Source organism: Symphodus melops, assembly GCF_947650265.1.
Source record: "Symphodus melops genome assembly, chromosome: 4".
Lineage (NCBI taxonomy): Eukaryota > Metazoa > Chordata > Actinopteri > Labriformes > Labridae > Symphodus > Symphodus melops.
Window position 1 is genome coordinate 11023466 of NC_136694.1, and position 24461 is coordinate 11047926.

Here is a 24461-nt window from a genome sequence, read left to right on the forward strand (position 1 = left end):
GTTGTAGGTGCATCTGCACTGGAAATGTGTGCAGTGACATTCAGCTGCAAACACACACACACACACACACACACACACACACACACACACACACACACACACACACTTGTTCTGCTCTTCCAACTGTGATTGTAAAGAAAGGTGTGACATTTGCATGAGCAGAAATGCGCTGCTCAATAATGGCACACCTTTCTTGAAACTTGAGATGGATACAAATTAATTTCATTTCATTTAACTACGTTGCTGAGAGTGACATATCTTCAGAGTGAATGTTTGATTTCCATAATTATTCTTCCGAGCTCACTGCTTGTTGAAGAAAAAAAAGATATTTGAACTTTAATTATTGATTCAAAAATAATGTTTTTACATGTAAATTAATAATCCTGTAGCCACAACCCCTGACGCAGTACTCAACACTAGGCACCATATGTTCCCTCTCTCTTCCTACTTAGTCCATCCACTCCTCGAGGTAAGATCCTAGAGAGACAATTTGTGCAGTCCATTAAGGCCTGATGAATTGGATTTAGACCAGCGCACTGGTATGAATGGAGGACATGGGCACACAAGCCCAAACACACGCCATTGCAACTCTATGAATAGTTTTGGCTCCATGCTTGCGCATGTCTCAAACACACATTACAGTATTACTCATTAACGTATTGCAGAGCTCCTGGCTGTATTCACAACAGGAGCACAATGGAAAGTTGGCTGTCTATCAACTGGAATCTATTCTGTGCTGTTTGGGCTACACAAGGGTTTGTGTGTGTGTGTGTGTGTGTGTGTGTGTGTGTGTGTGTTCTTTTAAAAAGACAACAGAGGCATTAATCCAATAGTAGTAAATGACAGGGACTCATAGACATGTAAATATATATATATATATATATATATTCTACACATATACACGACAATACACTGCAACATACTCTAGTTAAACAATTGTAAAGCCTTACATTTGAACACTTTTGTTATACAAGTTGTACATCCTTCTATACATTTTGGTATTGGAGGGAAATCAGTGCGTGATTCATTTGAATAATTTTTGGTTCCATAGTCATTCTAAAATAATTAATACAAAAATAAAAGTTACTTAATGTTTTAACACCCTGTGGAGTGGTTAACCACAAAATCTCCAACATAATCTCAAGCAAAAGCACACACACTAAGCTAACGTAACGACCTGATATACGTCTTAGCAGTCAGAATTAATTTAGTCAAAGATGGAGACGTTGGGCTCTAACAAAGCCAAATAATGTCATGGCAATTTATGAATAAGGCAGAGATCGTGCTCTTGAAATTCAAATCTGAAATGTATGGTACCCTAATAAAAAGCAAGATCCTGCATGATGAATGCTGAGTAGATTCCCCACGAGACCTTTCATGTGTATCCAGGTGTGACTTTAATTCAAACAGTGAACAGTGGTTACTTATATTTAAATTCTGAGGCTGCTGCTTGTTGAGTGTTGAAGTATAGAGGCAGATGGAATTACAAACTGGCTGTGCTTTTTCTCCACAGTCTGATGAATATGTACAAATAACAAACACTCATAAATATGGGATGAATTACAGTTTTTAGACAGTTTCTTAAAACTGTAGTAACCTGTTGGAGTCTAACATTTACAGACCATTATTTTAGTTACATCCTTTACTCTCAGGGAAGAAACATTGATTGTATAACTGTTGAACAGACACTTAAGTGTTTGTTGCAGGATTAAGTAGGTAAGTCATGTGAAAAAAACAGATGGCATGTTTAATATGAATGGGAAGAAGCGAAAAATGCAATTGAGTGTTGTTTTTTTTTACTGAATAGTAGGTACAGTTCTGCACTCACTTGCACACACTGAAATCAAGTGTAAATGTATTTTAAATGTGAGTCAACCCAAAGAGAATATTGGTTTTAAAGCATATCTCCAGTTTGTGATAAGCCAATGTCTGCAGAGGGAGAGTCAAAAGGTTGGTTTGATACCGTGCATGTTCAAGTAGTCACCCGGGAAGTGTCTGTAGCAACCTAACAGAGTCATTAAATATTAATTTATCCACTTAGGATCCACTGATTCAGAGAGAAAGTGGAGGCCATAGGGAACTTAATGGGATACTTATCACACTTACTGTGATAGCCCTAGAGCTTATCTTGCTATTTAACATTTGCTGTACTCCAAATCATGGTGAATACTTTCTCATCAACACCACCATGTGACATCTGTTTTCAGTCTTGAAGTTCAAGCATTTGATGGTTTATCTTTACTTTAAGCACTCTGATGGTGCAAAAGTAAAGTCTGAGCATGGTTCAGCGTCTGGATTTTTACAGTGGTCTCTTAAATGCCCAATATCAAAACTCAGCCTAGCTGCTGAGCTGTCAGCCACACAGCGAGCATAGCCCTAATATCTTGCATGGACCACGGATTAGTTTCTGTCTGTTGCTTAGGGTGAAGTGTGTAATCTCGTATCTGTAAAGAGCGGAGGAGGAGGAGAGAGGACGGGATTCTTTCCATTAATGTCTAACCTTTAAAAATGGATCTGCAAGTGTGAAGAGATAAGAGCTAAATGTGATGCTGAAAATGTCTCCGCTCCGTGACAATTTGGTCAAAAAGAAAAAGGATACAATCACAGCGTTCAAAGAAAGATTAAACATTAAGGAGTTGCCTCTCTTTAAAAAGAGAGATAAAACAAAAAACATTTCTGTGTACTTGGCAAGTTCTGTGTAAACTGAAGCTGCAATGATCACATAAAACATAGATGGTACACTGAGGATAAGCCGGCAAGGTTATGAGGTCAAATAGTTTGACAATGGAGCAAAGAGCGAATCTCATTCAAATCTGATACACATAAAAACAGTTGGATACAGCTACAAATGGTTGAAAACATGCTTTCCCTAAAAAGTGATCAGGCCAATCTGTTATATTTTTGTTAAAAGGATCATTTAAAATTTTAAACCAAAGACAAAAAATAAAAAAGGGATCTAAATCTTGTATATACAGTATTTTCTACACATACAAAATGATTTACACCACAACAAAAAAAACCATGATGAATCTTCTGCATGTGACATTTCATCATAATGCAATGCTTATTTGTTGCAACAATGCAAACGCACCTGGTTATTGAGTGTGCTCAATTATTGGATTGAGTGGGCTCAATAACTTCCGTTGACACAAAGATACAATTAAAAAAATACTACGTGTTAGAGATCTATAACATCAGGAGAGGTCTATAACATCAAGAGACGGTGGGGATGTTTAACCCTCAGACGTGGAAAGATGAACAGCGCTATGTATGTTTACACACCATTCCTCTTGTATTTATGCCATATTGTTTTATATCAGAAAAGATTGTGTCTTACCATCAACATTAAAACAAAACATGTTCACAAAACTATAAAATACAGAATATGAGGAAGAATTATAGAGATTCTTATCAACCCCTGCAAAAACTTCACTGATAGCAAATCTGCATTCTTGCTCTAGAATATAGCTCAGGACTTAAACATTTATTGAACATAGTTTGAAACAGATCTTGGCTATATTAATCAAAGTTAGTTTCAAATATTTGTCGATTTGGTCTCAAGACTCTTTAGGACAATTGTAAAAAACATGGTATTCAGTAAGCATGAACAATAGAGAGGCATGTCTCCATTGATGTGAAATACAAGTGTGCTCTGTCTAAATATCAATGTGGCAGAACAACCAATACACTGATAGCTCAGTAAGGGAAAAGAAGGTTCAAGTTTCACTGCCAGGCACAATAATAAGTATTGCCTGCTCATGAACACTCGCGTCTGTCTTAGCCATTCCTGGCGCACCATTACAGCATCTCCCTGATCAAATGGATACCATCTGTCTGGCCACACATCAGCCTCAGCACGGCAGCAAGCCCTCTTTTGCATACGGAGCTCTGCTCTCTGAAACAGGTGAATCCAGCCAGACATGTAAAACTCCAGAGGAAAATGTTAAAAGATGGCAGCTAACATCTTACTGGGAATGAGATGCAACAAGAGTACAATGATCGATGGTAGTCTCGTTCTTGGACAGGGGATGGGAGAACAATCGGCCAAATTGTCTCCCTGTTCAAAGTCATTTCTGCCTCCACCAACTGGCAGCGATGGTTGAACAGGATCCACATATCCACAGAGAGGCAGGAATTGTCTTCACTCTTGTATTCAGCAACACATAGGAACAGAAACTCTTCCTGAATAACACAAAAACATTGAAAAGAGACTTAATGTATCTGAAATAATTCACACTATTACCATTGTGACAAACCTACATTGCATGCATCTGTTGTTCTATCTTTATCCTTTACGTGTGAAATTCAAGAGTCACATTCCTCATTAAAGACAACGTAAGCTTCTCTTCTATTGAAAAGGAACATAAGGCTGTGTATTTGTGGCCGTCCCATGTGTAAGACACCTATTACAAGCGTCGTCGCTCTAAGAGGCCACCCATTGCAATGTTTCAGTCAAGGCACACATTGCACACACACATGCATGAGACTGCACCCGCTTCTCATCCAATTCACCTCAGGATGAGACGTTGTGTTCACAAGAGCCATTCGACTATTCACCTTCCAATATCGCCAATACTGCTAACATAAGCACTTGGCTCATGGTAGCTGGAAAGTGAGAAAGAGGTCCCCTAGTCCCTAGCCTTGGTGCTGGATAACATCTGTTTGGCTCAGCTGTAAAGCTTTCATCTCCCCAGGATCCAGAAAATCTTCTCTAATCGATTCAGAGCTGAAGTGGTGCTCAAGTTAATTCCAGGTGTTTTCAGCCTCACGGAGTATTATCACCACTGCGGGAAGTGTTAAACATAAATACAATTGAATGTCTTTTGCTGAATTTGAGTGTATCATGCAACGGTAATCATTTTATAAAAGGTTCCCGAGTGATTTTTTTTTATTTTTTTTTTTATGAAATCTAAAAAATCATTCCTGTTGATTGATTGATGAACTAATAATTTTATCCAAGCTAAATGTGAAGATGTATATTTTTGATGATGGTGGTTGCATACTATTCAGAGAGTTATTATAACTGAGGATAAACCTTTCAACTAACAGGTGGATTGTTTGAAATTTCTGGTGGATTTCCTTTTGTAATATTTAACTTTTTGTATGACTAACCTTATTGTAGCATACAAGAATTGAGTCAAAGTGGTGTTTAAGTCAATGCTACAGATCAAGTTTTAACAGTTGACTAAATAAAGCAAGGACAGACTCAGTGACTCAGCCACTGGTTTCTGAAGAGGTGATTTTTAATCAATTGATGGCTGCTGCCATCTCCAGACTTTGATTAATCTAGTAACAGCCAAAGACATGGAGTAGTAGTGGGCAGTAAACATGTTTACTTCTGCTGTAAATATTGGCATTTTACCATGGGAGATTTCAATTTGGGGATTCCAACTTACCAGTCTACATGAACATTCAATAAAGTGATCCAAACATGACGTGTGTGCATGTATCTAACATTTGATCTGAATAAAACCATTTGGATAAGTGTATTGTAGTCCAATAAACCAGAAATAGCAGCAAAAAAAAATGTTTTTTACCGTTACCATACATGAAACCTTTGCATAACTTTTGACAAATTGATTGATTGTTCTCACATACTCAGGTACATTTCTGTCAATGGGCTTGGGTCAGAAAAGTTCTTCCCTGGATTCTATTTCAAGCAGAACTCAAGCCCTGCTATGTGTTCACGGACGGAATAGTTTTTAAGCATGCCAGAGTCACCATGCAGATTGACTCCCCCTTTCTTGTAAACAAACACTGCTATTTCTGCACAACTCCAGATGTTGCTCCTCCACTCTCCCACTCACTGTGCACCAGAGATTTCATTCTCCTCCTCTCTTACGTCTGTGACTTTGGATAACTGTATTTTCTTCTTCTTTTGCAATTATTGCAATCTCAGCCATACATATATTGTCCTGCAATCAATTAACAGATGGACAGTGCCAGGCTGGTCTGCAGGAGAGTTTTCAGACATATTCAGTTAAAGAGAGAGGCAGCGATGTAGAGAGAATACCAGTAGGAAAGAAATCCAGGGACTACAGATGGAAATCAGCATTTTGGCTAACTTTGGCATTTAGTCCCCAACTTTTGATTAATATACACTCACTGTACCCTGTACAATTTAAATAAATGGGGAAAAAAATACAATAAAGCATGTACAAGGATACTGATCCAAATGAAGATCTGCACAAACCACCCCTCTAGGTCGGAATGCAATTTCTTTCCGTGTGAGCCGGCTCAGATCTGTGTCTTTCATTCCCATTATTACTTAGATTATTCGTGTCCAAGTAAACAAAGCTAGTGTTTGCATTTCAGATTGTGTTAAATTGTGCTTTCAGGCTCAATTAGGAAGACATGCTCCAAACAAGCAATAAACAGGCTGCCATTAACTGCATATACATCCTTTATTGCTAGCCTACTTAATGCACACCCTATGAGCCAGAGGAGCAGTATATTTTAAAATCGATTTGGCATTGTTTTGTTTGATTAAAGATGCTTTACATGACACACTTTAAAAAGACACAGCTAGACATTAAAGTGACATTTACTAAAACCAAACAGAGGTATATGTTGAAGGTTTGAGGAAAAAATACACAGCTGTTCTATTATAAGAACAGGAAGGCTGTGAAGCAGTATGACACGTATCTAACACCAGGTTATCAAAGACCTAAGGTACGATCTAAAACAGGGTTCAAGATACATTTTCTATTCACACATCTCAAGCCAGAACAGAATGTAATAAAACACACAAGGCTACACACAAACACACACACATATATATAGATGCGCACACAGCTGTGTAACTTTAGAGTGGAAGTTTAAAGTGTCAGAAAAAGACTTTATTTGCCATAGTTTATTTTAGCGCTCCAATGATCCTTGTTCAGGGGCTTCTATATTCTTCACCACTTTTACCTCCCTATTTATTTTTTCAGTATTTCTATACCACCATCCTATTGAATTCCATATCCTGCAGTATGTATAGCCAACTACGTTACTCGAGTGGAGCAAATAGTCACAACTTTTCTAATATGTACCCCCTCAGGCCTGCCCCGACTGCAACTGTGGTTGACATTTCTCATTTGCTGAAGAGCCAAGAAAAAAAAATGCTGTCTGCCTGCCTGCCCTCTCATGTGAATCATCCAAAACTGTAATAACATCACTACAGCAACATGGTGCTGCACAGAGACCCGGTCTGCTGTGACGGCCCTGTCAGGATGAGTGCAGCTCCTCTAGCAAACTCAGAGAAGCTGTAACTGCATGCTAAAGTGAGATTGGCCACATATTTATTAACATCTTAACATCATGTGATCCCATCAATCGTGATATGAGACAGGAGGTGAATGTGTGAAATAGAGAATAAATAATACTGGTGACTGTGACTAATGCAATAGTGTCTGCCATCTTGCTGATGTGTAGTCTGTGAGAAAAAAAAAGTGCAATATCCAAGCTAAACAAAGATGCGGCTTACTCCTCTGAGTGTATCTCAAAACAGTCCCGTAGTTTATTCATTCTTAAATCAAAGGTGTATGCTTTGATTGCATTGGGGGGGCTGGTGTCGAGATGTGAGCGTGGCGCAAGGCGTGCACTCAGCAAAAACAGGGATGATTTTACATTGTGTGCCAGGGTCATTACTGGACTGTCCATACCAAATTCAGGTAGACGGCAAAGACTGGAGACGAAGACCGTCTGTGGCTTCGCCTCACGTCACCTTCACATACACATAAGGAGAAACCGCACTAATGGGTGGAAGCATGGCAGCGGCATGCAGAAGGGGCTTTCCCACACCTGTGGCCAAGAACTCAAGATGGGCTAAATGAAATCTCCAAACAGCCAATCATAGATATTCCTTTGAGAGAGAGAATAAAAATAAATAAATAAATAAATAAAAACAGGCAGAGGGGGGTTGGCGAGTAGTGATGGAGCTGGAAACAAAGCAAAAACTCTGGTGACGACCGCTCACCAATGGGCCTTAACATGCATGGTTTGTTTTAGGATTGGTTTTTGGGGACAGACCTAATGCTTCAGCTCCCCTGGTTCCTCATTAAATAGTTTGGTAGTTGGACTCAACCAAGTTGTCCTTAAGTAAGAGCGCAGCAACTTGATTACATAAACTGATTATTTTTGTTTGGCTTTCATGAGGGAATTTGAGCTCCAAAACCTTGATATGGATTCAACTCTTCAAGGGCAAAGAAAACATTATTATGATAAAGATGAGGTGAGGGATCCAGTTATTCTTCAGTAGAGTTCCAGTGCTCTTTATTTATCATGCATGTGTGCTTTGCAGTTTATGCCTCTGAGAGGGCTGAAATCCACAAGGATGTGGAATAGATGTTAAGATCAAAGACACTGTGCAGGAAAGGTATTCAGTTCTTGCAGCTCGCTTCCGTTAACCTCTTATTTTGAACATATGTACTGTATAACGTTCTCACTCTTCCACCAATGTCCTCAGGGAAACAAGTTCCTCAGAGCAGGCATTAATCCTCATTTAAACTCAACTCACAAAACTTACAAAAAGCAGGTCAAAAGGTCTTTTTGTTGGAAAAGCTCCGTCGCTCATACCACTTAAACCTCTGGGACGTAAGATGAGAAAGAGAAAATCCTACACTGGCTGCCTGAGGTTCTAAATAATATTTCCCCGCAAATACACACTGCCAACTTTGCTCAGTTTCCCGAGATAACTGAGGCTAAATGTGTCCTTTTTGGCAAGCCTAAAGAGGAAAGTGACGTGTTGAGGAGTTAGTGAGTAAAAGAAGAAGAAGAAGATTGGGATAAGACCCGAGGCAGATAAGCTGTACGGCTAATAAGAACACAGGGTGTCCGGAAAATGACTAAGATAAAGAGCATAAAAGTGAGGAGAGAGACAGTTTGTGTGAGAAAGAAGTCTCCACTGGGTCATTAGGCTACAGACAGACACATGCAGGTGCCACATCGTCCCTCATTCTCTCTCTCCTGGCCAACAAACAAGCAGAGAGGTATGAGGGCATCGAGCCATGCTCACCATACCTGACATGTAGTGTGGCAAATGAAGACACATTGTGGGGCCAGTGAATACTAATTATCTCCCTTTTTTTTTTTTACAACAATCTGTCACTTTTCCTGCCATCTAAAGTGCAAGTGACTGGTACTTTTAATACAAGGCACACAATAGTAGAGAAAAATGCAAAAATGTTGATCTATATTCAGGTATTTGTGCATGTCCATCTCATGTGTTGTATTCTGTATTTTTTTTTTATATCCATGATGAACAGTTAACTGTGACATCTCAACCTAAGTTTCATTATTATAGGGTCTGCTGTCGGATAAAGCTGTAATAAGACAATACGGCGCTGCCTCAGTCACATAGAGTCAGCGAGACACATCAGACAAGACAAATAGAGCTCAGCTAATGCTGACAGAGCACCCCGGGTGGAAAATTTAGACGGACTTTCAATCATTCCTCTGACAGGTGGGGACATATTCAAGCAAGAGGATTTCTGTTTCCATAATTCCAAGCACCATAATCCATTTTTGTCCCCTGTCAGGGGAATGAATGATTCACTAGGCAGCACTGAGAAAGCAAGTCACTGTAGCATCAAATTAAATATACATGGATCCCAAATGTGCTGTTATTAGGAGACTGAAAACAATCTTGAAACCCAGAAGATGCAAACATAAAGTAGTTTTCTCAGAGTATATTAGTGAGATGTGAGTGTGTTTAAAGGTGTGCTTTATGAACATTGCAGGGATATTAAGTTATTTTTTCATAGCAGGGAAGAATTTTTGAGCTGTGCATCAACAATGTCATGTGATAACATCTTTAATTGATATGAGTTAACCATGCCACTGGTTTGCTGACATGTGTGTCCATGAAGGATGAATCTCCATCGCTCTATTTTTGGTCCTCATCAGCTCCTGAAAAACAAATCTGGCTCTTCATCAAAGAAGGCTTAGTTAAGTTCATTAGTGGCTTCCTTTGTTTGTGTATTGTTTGATACAAGGTGTTATAGTCGCTTTATCAAAGCATTTATTTTTGCTGCCTATTAGCCAACATCAACATAACGAGAGACTGTTATGAAGCATAAATGTAAACTTGGAAACTAAACCAAAAGCACCAAGATGAAATCTAAAAGTGTTCTAACCACAATAATTGTGGGATTGTTACCCAATAGACATGTGATCAGTTGTTACTTATACATACAGATGCATTGAACAGAAATAATTGCAAATATTTCAGAGGCTTAAATGTCTTTTTTTTCAGTGCTTATGGAAGGAAATACTTTTTAAAGTAAAGCTGGAGGAAAACTTCTTCTTCGCTGGTCTCAATGATCACGGCCGAGGCACTCAGGGTAGTTTAAAAAGTATATAAAGTATTTTATTCAAAGCGCTAGAAACATTTGAAACAAGCGCACACACCCTGAAGATGGCACAAGCCAGTATTTATCTGACCTTTATATCAGAAGTGAATTTAACGGAGACATTAAAACTAGGACTTTATAAGGCCGATACTGATATCGATTTTGGGATATTCTTGGATTTATGAAATCTGTAGAGATAGATAGATATAGATAAACATAGTGTTAGTGCTGATTTCTCAAATGCAGTTATCAAACACTTGCAGAAAAGATAAATGAAACGGACAAAATGGTTACTCAACTGGAAAGCGTCTGCACTCTGGAGAGTGATAATGCTTGTTGTAATCCATCCTCTAATTAAAACAGCTGGTTGTTTAACTTGGCCATATCACTTACAGTTTCAGTGATATGGTCATTACAGAGAGTGTTACGTTAAGGTTGTGTTGCAGGAAACAAGATTCAGATTAACTTTTTTTTTTCATCTCAGAAAAGCTTTCTCAATAATTGCTTGGAGGAAAATTGAAGAAATGCAGTGTTAGAAAGAAAATTTGCAGCATGGTTAAGAAAACCTTATTTGATTGCCACTGGGTAAATGACTTGCCACTGAAAAGTGAGTCTACTGCAAACAAAGGACTCAATGAGTAACATTTGTCCCCTGCAGTGGTTCTAAATGATGCCACCAAGTAGCTCTGCTGCATCACAATTACCTGCCAGTGTGTCTCTTTACCCCATTAACATAAGCAAGCTTTTTTTTTACTTCGGTGAGACGCTACTGAGGTCCAGAGGCGACAGAAAAGCTGCATAAGATATTGTATATATAAAAATGGTAATGATACAGTCACTTCCTGCTACTCTCTTTAGTGAAAATGATATGGATGTACAAAAAGCAGCTAGGCTGAAGAAATAGGTAGAAAAAGTACAAATAGCAGTCTATTCTAAAATATACAGCTGAAAATAGACTACCCTGAGACACAAATGTGTAACCCAAGGTGCAGCTAGATAGATGGGATGTTTGAACACACTTTGCACTGTGAAACTTGTTTGTCTATTTATATACTTTCTGCTCATTAGAAATAATTGGAGGAATGATCCACCCGGTATTAAATTGAATTTTTGCACCATGTCTGGGACAATCATCAGTGATGAAGGAAGGATCTATTCTGTCATTTTATCACACTCGAGGAGTGAAAGTAGTACATGCAGTGCAAGGCGTGAGGTGAGAAAGACCATTGAGCAAATAAATACTAATGACATGGCAGCTTAGCCACAGGTGAATCTAAATCTATTTCCCCACTGAGACATGCACTTATTATTTCTCACTGACTCATTCACAGATGTGAGTGGCACTTAAAAAACAGTAGGGGGTCTTCAAACGGCAAACATCATAATTGGCCACTTGTGAACTCCTTGTTTGTTTGCTCTATAGGGACTCTATCAAAACACATGTTCTACCAATATTGCTGTGTCAACCACAGTGTGGGGTGCCTGATGCTCGTTATACTCAGCTCACAGTTGGTTATCTTTTCACTTTTTGGAAAAGTTAGCAAAACCATAACCTTCAGTGTTTTTACAGTGTTGCCTTTAGCCCAAGAAGTCTAAGGTAACTTGTTTGGGATCACTGATTTACTCAGACACATGAAGATGGCTCTGCGTAACTGATGGAAAGACTCTTACTACAACCAGACTTTCTTGCGAATGTTTAAGTTATCCTATTTAAAACAACTCTTAAAGTTCCTAAAGCCTTTTGCCTTTACCCACAGCTATGAGGACAATAGCCTCACCGCAAGGCTATCAGCGCTCCCAAGTTACCTTTTCCTTTAAATCAATGACTGACACTCTATATTGGACACTACTTACTACTGGAAAGTGCTAAAATGTTGAAATGTTATAGGAAGAAACATTATGTTTGAGAACAATCATTAATAAGGTTGTTTGTTTGGTGAGATTGCAGCCACAAACGTTAGCATGCCTTGCTTACTCACCTACAACTCAAAGACGTGTCTACCTGACGTGTCTAAAATGTAAAGTTAGTCAAGGTGGTGACTAATCACCTATCTGGATATTTAGCTATAGCTTGTATAGCCATAATTACTGTGGGTTGAAATTGATAAACTGATTTACCGCTTGTATTATATTAAGGGCTGCTTCTGAACTGGAAAAGAATGAACGCGTAGTATATAATAAGAACAGCAAACAAGCAATTAATGTCAACTAAAGCAGCAAGTGGTGAAGTGGTTAAATTCTGATCTACTCTCTCAGTTGAGATGCATCATTGAAGCTCACCTTTAAGTGAATATCTGATTATGTGAGGAGAAAAAGTCAAGAAATGGCACGCGGGCTATAGAAAGTGCCAATTCAACCTCCACTTCTCCCTCCTCCTCTTGCCGGCCATAAAACGCAGTGTAATAGGATTCCTAAGCTTTTCCACTGACTGCTTCCACTATCACACAGACATTTAAGTGCACTAATCCATGACAAATTGTCTCATCTGATCCATGACAAATCGTCTGAGGGGCCGATAGAGACGAGGAGATGGAAGGGAGGGAGGGGGGACGAGAGGATGGAGTGGCAGGCTGCGGCCAGGCAAAACGAGAGAGAGAGAGAGACCGTTCATGAGAGAGAGAGAGAGAGAGAGAACAGCACGGCACCTGAATGATCAGCCAGTTATTGCCTAGTTTTTTAGAAAGGTTGCTTTCATTACCTCGAAGGACATGCTGTGTGATAGAGAGTGGGATCATATAACGCTGATGAGCTCCCTACCAAAGCCCAGTTTTCAAAGCAATTATATATTCATGTGAATGTGCATTATGGGATTTTTGTTTCTCTGCTGGCAGGCTTTGTAGATGCCATGTTCAGGAAATGTATGTTTCAAATCCAATGTTCGTCATAAATATTTTTTTCATTTATTTCCCAAGAGTTAGGATCTTAAAGAGTAGTTTTTACACGATGAACACCAATTTAAAAATAAAGAAATTAAAAGAACACATGCCTACTTCAATGACATAAAAGGCATTTCTACAACCTGGGGAAATATGATTGGTGTGTGTGTGTGCATGTGGGTGTGTGTGTAAAGCCTATATCGGCAGTTAATTCTATATGTTACAGTGTTTCCACATGAGTCAATGCTGCCAGACGGTTCTAAGAATTCCTTTTCATCCACTTACATGACTCAGACTTCATCAATTCAAGTGACTATAATTTAATTTTCTTCCATCAATTCTCCCTCTAATTAGTCCACACAGTTTAATTGGCAAAAACAAAAACACTAAGGGAAGGAAGCGATTTCTGAGGCTAATATGGATGTATCACAAGAGCTCTTACACCTCGGCAGAAGAAGTGGAGTAGCAAGAACATTTCCTTCTCTGATGAGGACATGGTTAAAAGTGAATGTTCACTGTGTTCCTGCCACTAATGTTGAGCTAAATGCAGTGCGTGCGTTCAGGTGTGAGCCAGTTAGGATAATTTTCAAACATTCCCAAACACTGCGAGAAAAATCATCAATCATGTGAAGCAGCCAATCATTCAGGGATGGAAAGAAAAAAAAGAGGTATAAAAAAAATCAATCCATGCTCAGAGTGGGTATAGCTTCCAGACCTCCACCTCCATCCTAATTTACAGAGAAGGCAATTCTAAATTAAGTTCAAGGTTTGTTTCAGCACCCAGTATCTTGTCAGGCTTCCTCTCCCAGGAAACCCTGATCCTCAGATCTTTAGTTAAAGAACTGGAGCTTCAATGGATACATATAGCTGAAGTTGAGCACAACTTAGAACAGCAGAGGAAGAGTTTCTTATTTCATTAAACCTTGAACTGGCTGTTGCTCTTTGACTATGTGATGTTTCTTGTCTAATCTAAGTAATTGCATGTTTTCTTAGGACATTGTGGCACACTGAATAATCAGCCAATTAAAATACTTCTCAGTCATATATGTTGAGACATTTTTAGACTTTTCAAATCAGTTCTCCTTCCACGGCACCAAATCACTTAATTTATCGTTTGTGCAGTTGTCTTTATAGTATTTTTCATGTACATGCAAAGTCGGCATGCATTTGTCTGCCATTTAAAGTTCACACATTTAAGTCCAGCCTTGGACTATGTTCTGTTTTCAAACCAACAGCAGGTAACTTGTATAATAGGCACTTAATTAAACAGCACTGTACCCCTAATAGTGCAACACACACTGTACAGCCTTGTCATTATGGATGACACAAAAATGGTCAAACAAAAAGTTTTATATCAAAACAAAAACAGATTGCCATCAAAGTGTTACAGACAGTGTGGAGTTAGTTTTACCGCTGCACCTGGAACAGATAACATCTTGTTCTATTAGATCTGAGGCTCTCTTTATTTGCCCTGTCAGAGTCTGAATACAACAAAGCAAGAGCTCAAGAGTTGTTATAGTCAGACTGCCCCTCTGGGTATTGATACATTATGAACATGACGACTGTACTTATACTTAAATACACTAATTCTGTTACATAACTTAAATATACTGACTAGACAACTTTTAAGGGAGCACATGAAGAAAGACGTGCCAAATCGTCACTGTCTCCTGCCAGCAATGCACTGACAATGTAAATTGGTTTCACTTTTACTGACTTACGATTGAGTCCAATACTATGTGCTGTCATGAGCAGCCTGTTTTGTGCAGCAGCAGCCTTGGCAATGAGCACTTCTTGCTCACTGTCTTGGCAGGTGGGGAGAGAGCAGAGCAGAACGAGTGTGTGTGTGTGTGTATGTATGTGTGTCATGTCACATTCGGCTCATCTGTCAATGTAGTGGATTATTTCTTGAGAGACCAGAATTGGCTGCCCAGAATCAGGCCGTCATCAATCTTCGGCGGTACAAGCAGGACTCAAAGGAGAGGTTGTGTGGAGCAAAGGCTCTTGGGAAGGAAAGCAGGCGCTGCTTCCTGAACAGGTGACGAGGCAGTAAGGTAACTTGTTACTGGATCTCAGCTCGAGGCGGTGACTCCACCAATTTGTCAGTGAAACATTTAAAATAAATAAATACAACTTAAAACTTTATATCTTCTTTTTGTGATCGACTGTCAGCTCAGTGTTGCAGAAGGCAGATTAGACAATTTTTCAAACGGCGTTAAATGCATCAACAGGCTGAAGAACTACATCTGCACCTCGCTTAACATGACATTCACTTCCTCTCCTCAGATTCCCCTTACTTCCCAAAGTCTGTTTGTCTTTGTCTTTATTTTTCTTGGGATGGTTTGTGAATTGTTGTACCACTCAGACAGTCTGCCGGGCTGCATGCCAAGAAATACAAAAAATAAATATATATCAGGATGTGGTTTCTTGCAATATACCAAACCCCTGTTTCCCTTCAAGACATATAACTGTACTGTTGACAGTACAGTAGGAGGAAAACAGCTTCACCAATCTTGTGAGCCAGTTATTTTGCAGAAACTGCATCAGTCAGTAAATAAACTGCATATGTGAAACACTTTAGATTAATCTGCTCATCAACACAGACAGTTCATATCCAGCGATCATCAACCATATGACAACTTAATCTTCTGTATATCACATCTTTTCAACCTCCCTTTGAGACACAGATACCTTATTTGATTACAGAAAAACTGCCAAGCATGAAAGCCAATGGATTTCTACAAGGCAAGACATCTCTCTCCTTTTTTTTCTTCTTCCTTGCTACGTCCTACACAGCCCTATCTATTTATATCTGAGGGCTCTGGCCTCAATGAAACCAGAGAGCCTCTCAAATTATAAAATCAATTCTAATTCAAATATTCATCATAGCATTTCAATTCTGAGAGAGCAGTTCTGGTTAGATCGGTTAACGCTACTCCATGGATGAGTAAGATTGATGTCAGCTTAATCTTCTTAAAAAAAAAAAAAAAAACACATGATGTTCAGTAAATTGTACAGTCGCGGAGCTGCAGGGAAATGAAAGAAAAACAGACATGTGTTCACTTCCAGCGCCTGGTTGTGACGGACACTTATCCTTGGGAAGCCTGCAGATTAAGATGGTAAAATACCTCTACATAGCTTCATATTATGATTGTCAGCACCAATTACAGCCGTCATCCATCATGATTTGTTTGAGTTTTAAAGTTTTCTGGAGCAAATACTGCTGTAAATGACTTGTATGTATTGCAGTGTGAACGCTGTGGACTGTAAAACATCTTGTTTTGATTGCAGCTTTAATTTTGGTGCTTTGGCCTAAATCAGCCTCTTAAATGAAATCCAAGAAGATCAAGTCAATGAACTATGTGTTTATTATCCATTTCAGTTCTGTAACCTCCCATTCTCTCAGGGTTGATTGTTCTGTACAGTACTAGTATCCCCACAAGACCTGTAAAATTGCCACACCGTAATAGCCTGAGTGAGAAAATGCTGGTCACTGTGGGAGCATGCACCCTCCTCAGAGCTGTAAGTAGTAAGTGTGCAATTTGCCTGACAGGAAACCTTACAGAGAACTCTCACCCATAACTATCCCTTGCCTGGATATCTCTTCTAGATATACGCTGAGGGTGGTGCTTGAAGCTGGAGGAGGGAGGGTTGGTTAGGAGTGGGGCTCTTATTTTTCCCCTTCCAGCCCTTTGGGACCGCTGCATTATTCAAAAGACACTTACTGAGCCTTGCACTTGCTTGTACATCTTTGGCACCAAGCTCCACTTGCCAACCAGTCAAAAAGAAAAAAAAAGACAGAAAAACTGGAAGCCAGCTTTTAAGAATTCATTCAGAGCTCTGTGTCGCTCATCCCTTACCCTCTTGTGCCAATTAATGGCAACTCGGATACTTTAAGAACTTTTCCTTCTATCATTGTGATTCTCATGTGTCAGCTGTTCCACAGAAAAGAAAGCCAGCTCTCTGACATGCTGCTTAAAGCCAACGATGTTCAACACAAGCATGGAGAATTCAATTCAGGAGTTTCCCCCCCCTTTGCTGTGCTTCAATTACTTTATTTTTGCCTTGCAATGTAACACACACACACACACACACACACACACACACACACACACACGGAACCAAGCAGAAGATAGCATCAATGTTTAACAGCCGCTTGGCTTCTGTAGAGAGAGAGCCTCACTCTCTCTGTGAGGGTTCAGCATGGGAGTCACACTCATTGTTAAAAGCTTAAAGAAAGCCTTTGCTTTGCTCTAGAAGAAATGGTATGCCTTCCCTTTAACACTCCCACATAAACCATAAGCATTGCTGGTAAGCTCCTCGATAATCAGAGAATTAAGATCTGCCTCTGCATCTATCTTCCCCTTTTACCCTACGGTGCAGAAGGCACCGGGCTTAATTGCCAAACATTTCCAGTGCAAAAGAGGGAAACATAATTGTCATTTCCATCTAAGCCACAGTGATCAAAGCTCCCTAGGCTACCAGCACAGATTTTTGCCTACAGCTTGTCCTACTCCAAGCAGTCTCCCAGCAAGATTCAGGGTGAAGTAAAGAATTCTTCACTGCATAGACAATTCATCTCCCTACCAGCTTACTAAGAATGTTTGAAGAGGATCTTTGTCGAGCAGGGTTTTTATGTTCAGATTTAAGCAGCACTGTACAGCACTGCCAGGGAAATAGATATAGAAATCTGCACTACAGATTTCTTCTAATACCACCAAATTCATATGGAATTTGAGATTTGAGGTTGACTAACTATAAGTAGGTAACCTGTAATTAGAAGCACAATTAGCTGCCTCCCCTTTACTCATCCTGTGTGACTGTGAGCATGGTGAATCATCGTGTTACAGTGCAACGCTGTGGCAAATCATTCTGACATACTGCAGCAGTCTCTCTCTGTTGCCTTCAAACAGCCAAAGCTGAGAAGTGCTGCCCATTTCAGAGGGCAGCAGCTCGCACGGTTAACGCCGCATGTGCTGTGAACCCAAAATGTGACAAAAGACAAACACGTACCGAGGGTGAGGATGTCTGTGCGACCGGGCCGGGCCACATGGTGCTGCTGGATGGTCTGGTAGAGTGTGGCCTGGCACAGCAGCAGGAAGCCCAGGCTAATCCACATGGCCAACAACCAGGACATGGTGAGGCCGGGTCTGCAGGGCGTCACACAGCAGGGGAGGCACAGCAGGGAAACAGGAACAGAGATGAGTTACAGCACGTAACATTTTACAAAACAAACATTGTGTTTACTGAAAAACACTAAGGATGCAAAGATGTACTTATTCCACTTGTGATATGCTTATGTTACATAAATATTTATACAAAAAAGGGAGAGAGTTTTACTATATGTATGAAATAAAATAAGAAAAAAAAATCTAGATTTAAAAAGAATACAGACTCTAGCACAAAAGATAGGTATGTTTGGCAATAACAGACTTGTGGATGAAAACTAAAAATGAAATGCTTGTCTATTTAAGGTCATACCTATGCTGTTTAAAAACAACTCCATTAACATCAGCAGCAACAATAAAGCCAGGATTGTTTTGAAAGGTTCGAAAAGATTTCAATTTAAAAAAACAACCGGCTGTGTTGCAGTCTTGTTTAGCGACTGCCTAATGGCTGCTGAAGGCCAGCATATGGAGACACGCCTTAGCTCTCTTTGAAAAAAAACGATGCTCTCCTCCTTTCCAGGTGTTATTGGAGCTCATCTCCTCACAGAACCTGAGTGGGATATCTGAAGGCATCACATCATCTCTTCCAAACCAATTGCAAAGTTCATTAACTTTCTCATAGCTTTCCACACACTGCTCACCTGATAAGAATGTATCTGATATCAAAATCATTTAGGAACTGATTGCAATTGTTTTAAATGTGTCATTTTTCACAGAGGCTGTTTCTTGTGTGGATATGATTTAGTGGTGTGAATTTGATGCTCCTTTTTGGATCTACAATATCTTAATTACGCATGACGTTGTGGAGCACAGGGAGCCCCAGTGAGTCTCTTCAATATGAACTTCAAACCCAGGGGACACATTTAAACACCAGTATAGACATGAATGTGCCATCACCCAGGTGTGATTGAGTAACTTGTATCCAGAAGGCACCAAAGCCACTGCTTGCTTGTTTTCTCCAAATCAAATTTGTGTTCAGATGTGTAACTGAGATTAAAGCAATTAAAAGACTGGATACGGCCACGGGTGTTTTATGCCCTGTGTGACATTGACACTGCTTAATATTCAGGCAAAAGTAAGCATATAATTATGAACAGCACGTTGTAAATCCTCACCCCTGAGCGAAATCCAGACTAATCAGCTGGTTTGGTGGAAATGTGAACTAGTCCACTGGATATGTTTTCATTCTCTTTTTTTCCCCTCCTACACCCCACAGTGTGTTTCTGATCGCAAAGCTGACTTAATATTCAGAGAGGGGTCGTTGCGCTCGCGTGGTTAACTGCATATTGCGCAGAGACTGTGAGCTGCTCCTGGTTATCGGGAGGCATTCTTGCCGAAAATCAAATGTGGTTCACACCAGCAGCGTTTTACCAGAGGAGAAGGCGCACAGCAGACATTAAATTAAGCGAACAAGCGTGGGCATCATATCAGACGAAGTTCAGAGCAAAAACAGCTCTCAGAAAAACAGAACAGAACTCTTGTAGTGACTGTTGTAGCCTCATTTTTTTCAGCGCGAGACAGCTTCTTCTAAGTAAATATCCATGTTATCTTCCTGGCGAAACCGAAAAATACACCACAGGCAGTTTACTGAGTTTTGTTCTGTCACGTAAAACGAGAGACACAGCTCCTCTACGCTTAACTGGAAAGTCCAGCCTGAGAGAGTGAAAATGCGGTCCTAAAACAGCACAATACCGACTGGAGCATATTGCCCAAGCACCTGCGCCACGCGAGACGTGATTCTAGAAGATTAGCCTCGATTTGTGGCTTTCAGCCTTCACTTCGTTTTTATAGACAACTTCAAGACACATGGATACACATTGCCACGCTATTAACCATAGTAATAACCACTCAGGAAAGGGGAATGAGACGCCTCTTCTTTTCCAAACGCATTTTAACTCAAATTTAGTGAACTCTTTGACTTTTCAGGCATCTACATTTTGGCAAAAACCAGGCCAATGTAAAACATGTTTTAAAGTCTTTTACGTCCTCATGATTAGAGGATTTAATTGGCAGAATTGTGTTTTCATTTTGTCACTACTTAAATGCAGAAGAAAAACAGTCCCATTTTCAGTCTGTCAGCACGCAGTATTGTCTCCTAAAATTAGGTTGTCACCCCACCCCATCCCACCCATTACATCCCCAAAACAGCAGAGGAAGGCTATACCTCGAAAGTTCCACACCCTTACCTGAGCAGTGTGGTCAGGAGGAAAGGAGCTCAGCCAGAATCACTGCAGACTCACTCCTCTGTCTTAAATACATCCATACTTTGAAGCAAGGGGTTCCCGCCTGAAATTCCAGTCCCAGATAAGCTTACCAACACACAAAAAGGGGGGCTGAAATCTTCTTCTTTTCCCTCAATACTGTCCTCTGGACTCCTGCTCCTCACTTCCCAGTGCAAACAGTCAAGAGAAAAAACAGCCTGGGGTCTAAGTAACAAACTGGGCAGAATGGGAGGCTGATCATGTCACTGCTATATCAGCCACACGCGATCACAGATCTCTTGTTCTCTGCCTTCCTTCAGCCTGTGTCTCTGCTCCGTCAGTAGAACTCTTCTGTTGTGATGACAGGGAGCTAATTTAGCCCCCTTACTTGTCGTCTCCTTCTCACGCATGCGGCGGAAGACTCCAGTGGAATGACTGCTCTGTCTGCTCTTGGCTGCGTCCCCCCATTGAGAAGCTTTGCTGATAGTGTGAGCCTCAGTCCTCTCTCCAGCGCACTAAGTAGAGAGTCTGTGTGAGAGAGCCTGAGCGAATGTGTGAGAGAGCGTGCTTGGGTGTTTGAGTGAGTGTGTGCATGTGTGTGTGTGTGTGTATTACAATGAAGCCCAGCTGGAAAGAGTGAGAGAGAGAGAGAGAGAGAGAGAGGGCTGAGAGAGAGTCAGATCACATGTCTTAAAGCAAAGACTGCCCTCTTCTACATCAAGACTTCATCAGTAAATTAAGCATGCTTCATTAACCCAGCCCTGTACATCCCAGGCTCCCATCCACATGTGAGCGCAGCATTCAGCTCACTCTTAATGTGTCTGAGTGTATCCATGTGCGCGCATTTGTGTGTCAGTTAGAGAGGGTGTGGAGGGGGGGAGATGACTGAATGTGCCTCTTTTAGTCATCGCCCTGCAGAGTTTGAAGGGTGGGAGAGAAATATGCTCCCAGCACTGCACTTTTAATAGAAGGCAGAGTGCCTCATCAGATCTCTGCAATCACCATATTATCCACCACGAGCCAGCTGTGCTTTTCTACCTGTTTTTGTGGGGGCTTGTTTGCACTGCCCCCACACTTTTTTTTTCTTTTTTTTAGCTTTCCCACCACTGCATCCACAGCAGTTGCCTGACAGTGCCAGCTTCTGTCACTTTCTTCCAAACCAAATCTGCATGGCGTTGAAGGAAACAACTATTGTCTTTTGTATGTGTTTGTGTGAGTGTATTATGCACATGTGTTTCCATTGTGACTGAGCCACACAGGCAAGTGAAAACAATGTGTGTTTCCATTCTTTATGGAGGAGCTCATCTTTACCTCATCACTGTAAATCAGAGATTTACAGTTTATGTCAATCCTACGCAACCTGCCATGGCTGACTCACTCACTGTCTGACATTTTATAGGAAATGAACCCTATGCTGCTCACAACAAAGCACAGCTGAGGCGCTCCTGGCAGACGGTGAGGATGGTATTGCTGCATGCGGGGCAGTGCAGACAGATGAATTTGATGAGAAATATCCAGATAGTTTTTGTGACAAAATACTAGATGTTATCTGTTCAAAATCATCTTTGGCTGTTGCTGTCTGTTTATCTTGTGGGTGGAATATCCAAAGATGGTTAACACACTCAATGGCTGGTCACTGTTCTGTGATTCAAGATGCCTTGAATCACATCTCTGCTACCACCTCATGCGTGTTTCATACACGCCACCGTGAGATCTGACGGTCAGAAGTGCACAGTTCTACTGCTGTTCTGATCTGCAGGGGAGAGAGGGGCTGAACATAGAAAAATACAGTGTGCAAAAATAGAGGAAGATATCTTGAAGGGATTTATTATTCCCTCTGTTGGATTACTGAAAGTGTGATGCGAGTACCTGAGTGGCTAAAATAGTAGCTGTTAGCAGAGGTGTCCTCCTGTGATTGAAAATAGGAGGCCTGTGGTGGTCTTTCACACACGTTGGTGAGTTTTTTCCTTTGTATCCACACAGATCTGCAATAATCTAACAGGAATGAAGTTATGAACAGTGAAGCTGCCATCTCCATCTCTGTTGAGTAAAACACACCACATGTTAAGTGACCAAAGACACATGAAGCAGGAACTGCGGACTAATTAAACATTGATTAGTGTTCCTACACTGTCAGGCTTTATATGCACAAAAAAGGTTGATTACCAATAAACAGGCTTATTTGTGCGTGTTGATATGTCCTTTTGTGTAAGCTTTAATAGCATCTACGCTCGAATTTCATTTTGTCTTGTGCGTTAAACGTTTTCATGATCAGTCCCATTGGACTGAGATTAAGCCATGAAATGAAAGAAGGCCCACAAACTCAGAGGAGAATTTAAGGCAACCAATTACTACACGCTCCATTCAGCAATGAGCAGTGACAAAACAAGTCCCTCATTTGTATCTTTAATTGTTCCTTTTTGTTGATTTGTTGGGGTCTCTTAATTTTTTCATTCTGCATCAGTGTAAGCTGTGTTGGGAGAACTGTCTGGGACAACTGAATTTTGCAGTAATTCTGGGTTGTTGTCGTGGTCCCACTCTTTCCTGTCTCCTTTCTCAGGGGCTTCCATCATTTCCAAACAGCTGTCGCTGCTGTCCCTGCCAAGACCTAACCACTACCGACCAATCACTGGCCAAGTCTGTGTTTGGATCTGGGCAGCCCTGTTAAATAGCAGCGTTTGCCAATGTGGCTCTCACTCTCTGTGTTTCCCTCTCATTCTGTCATTCTCTTTCTTCGTGTTTCTCCCTCTGGGTAATAAGAATCTTCCTTCCAGTGCAGCCAACAAGATTCATTATGCATCTGTTAGCAGTACCAAAATAATGTTTTTAAACCCCTCAAATCCACCCACCTACAGCAGCGTTCTGCTTTCCTTTAAATATCGAGCAATGTCCATTAAAATAACTAAGTACTATAAACAGATCTCACCAGAGCTTGCCAGGCATATTTTATCTTATGGACAGATTTGTAGTGTTAGAAAACCTTTCAATAGGCTCCCATTCCATAAACATACGATCACAGATAAAGGCAGAATGACAGAGGGAAAAAGAGACAGAAGGAGAGAAAGAAAATAACTAAAAAGAAGTGAGGATTAATGCAGGAAGCGTGAATTCATTTGGAAGAAGTATGCAGCGGCAATTCCTGGTCAGTGGTGTATGGTGAAGGGAAGAAAATGATTTATGAAACGGGGGGGCTTGATCTGAAGAAATAATTTATTTCACATTTATCAGAGCATCCTTTTTCCGGCTTTTGCTCACAGGTGTTCATTACCAAGGAAACCTGACAGGGAAGATATTGTAGATTTGTAACACTGGAATTTTAAATCTAACAGATAAGGCTTAAGGATACACAGTTCTCCACAAATAAACCTTTCAGGCTTTATCGTCAGCTGCTCCTTTTCAGAACAACATGTGAGGGAGAATAAACATTTAGATGTGTGTTCAAACATACAGTATATAGTTCTGCAAAGCAAATTGTTGTAACAATGAAAATACACACTTTTCAATTTTATCTTGTTGGGCTGCTCAAAATCAACCAGAAGGAATGTGATGTGGTGGGCGCTATCTTAAACCCATTTTATGACCTGCGTTTCTTTGATGTTTAGCCTTCTCAGCATAAGTTATCATTAGACCCTTCTTGATACTATCAATGTGTCAAGATTTAGGAATAAATGAAGTTAGTGTTTGAAAAAGCAATATTTGTTCATGATTTGTGATAACTTGAATCCAAGCATAAATATACTTCATACAGTGGCCTGTAAGTGAGGTTATGTACAAGTGCTGGCCAGGGCCGGATCTAAGAATAAAGGCTGAAACACATACCCATGCTAATACTTCAAACATGTATAATCAATAGACATAACCCAAATATGTTGAGTTCTGCAC

General features: G+C 40.3%; 1 protein-coding gene across 2 annotated transcripts in view; it reads right to left on the bottom strand.

Moving 5' to 3' along the window:
* The window catches only part of tafa1b (TAFA chemokine like family member 1b), a 108355-nt gene extending 87123 nt beyond the window's left edge, over positions 1 to 21232 (bottom strand). For both annotated transcript variants that reach the window (XM_079342322.1, XM_079342321.1), the window contains exons 1-2: positions 20565 to 21232; positions 18224 to 18360 (exon numbers count right to left, since the gene is read on the bottom strand). In XM_079342322.1, coding sequence (XP_079198448.1) covers positions 18224 to 18347 — 124 coding nt within the window. In that variant the 5' untranslated portion in view covers positions 18348 to 18360; positions 20565 to 21232. The remainder of the gene's footprint in view (positions 1 to 18223; positions 18361 to 20564) is intronic.
* Positions 21233 to 24461: the final 3229 nt, after the last annotated feature.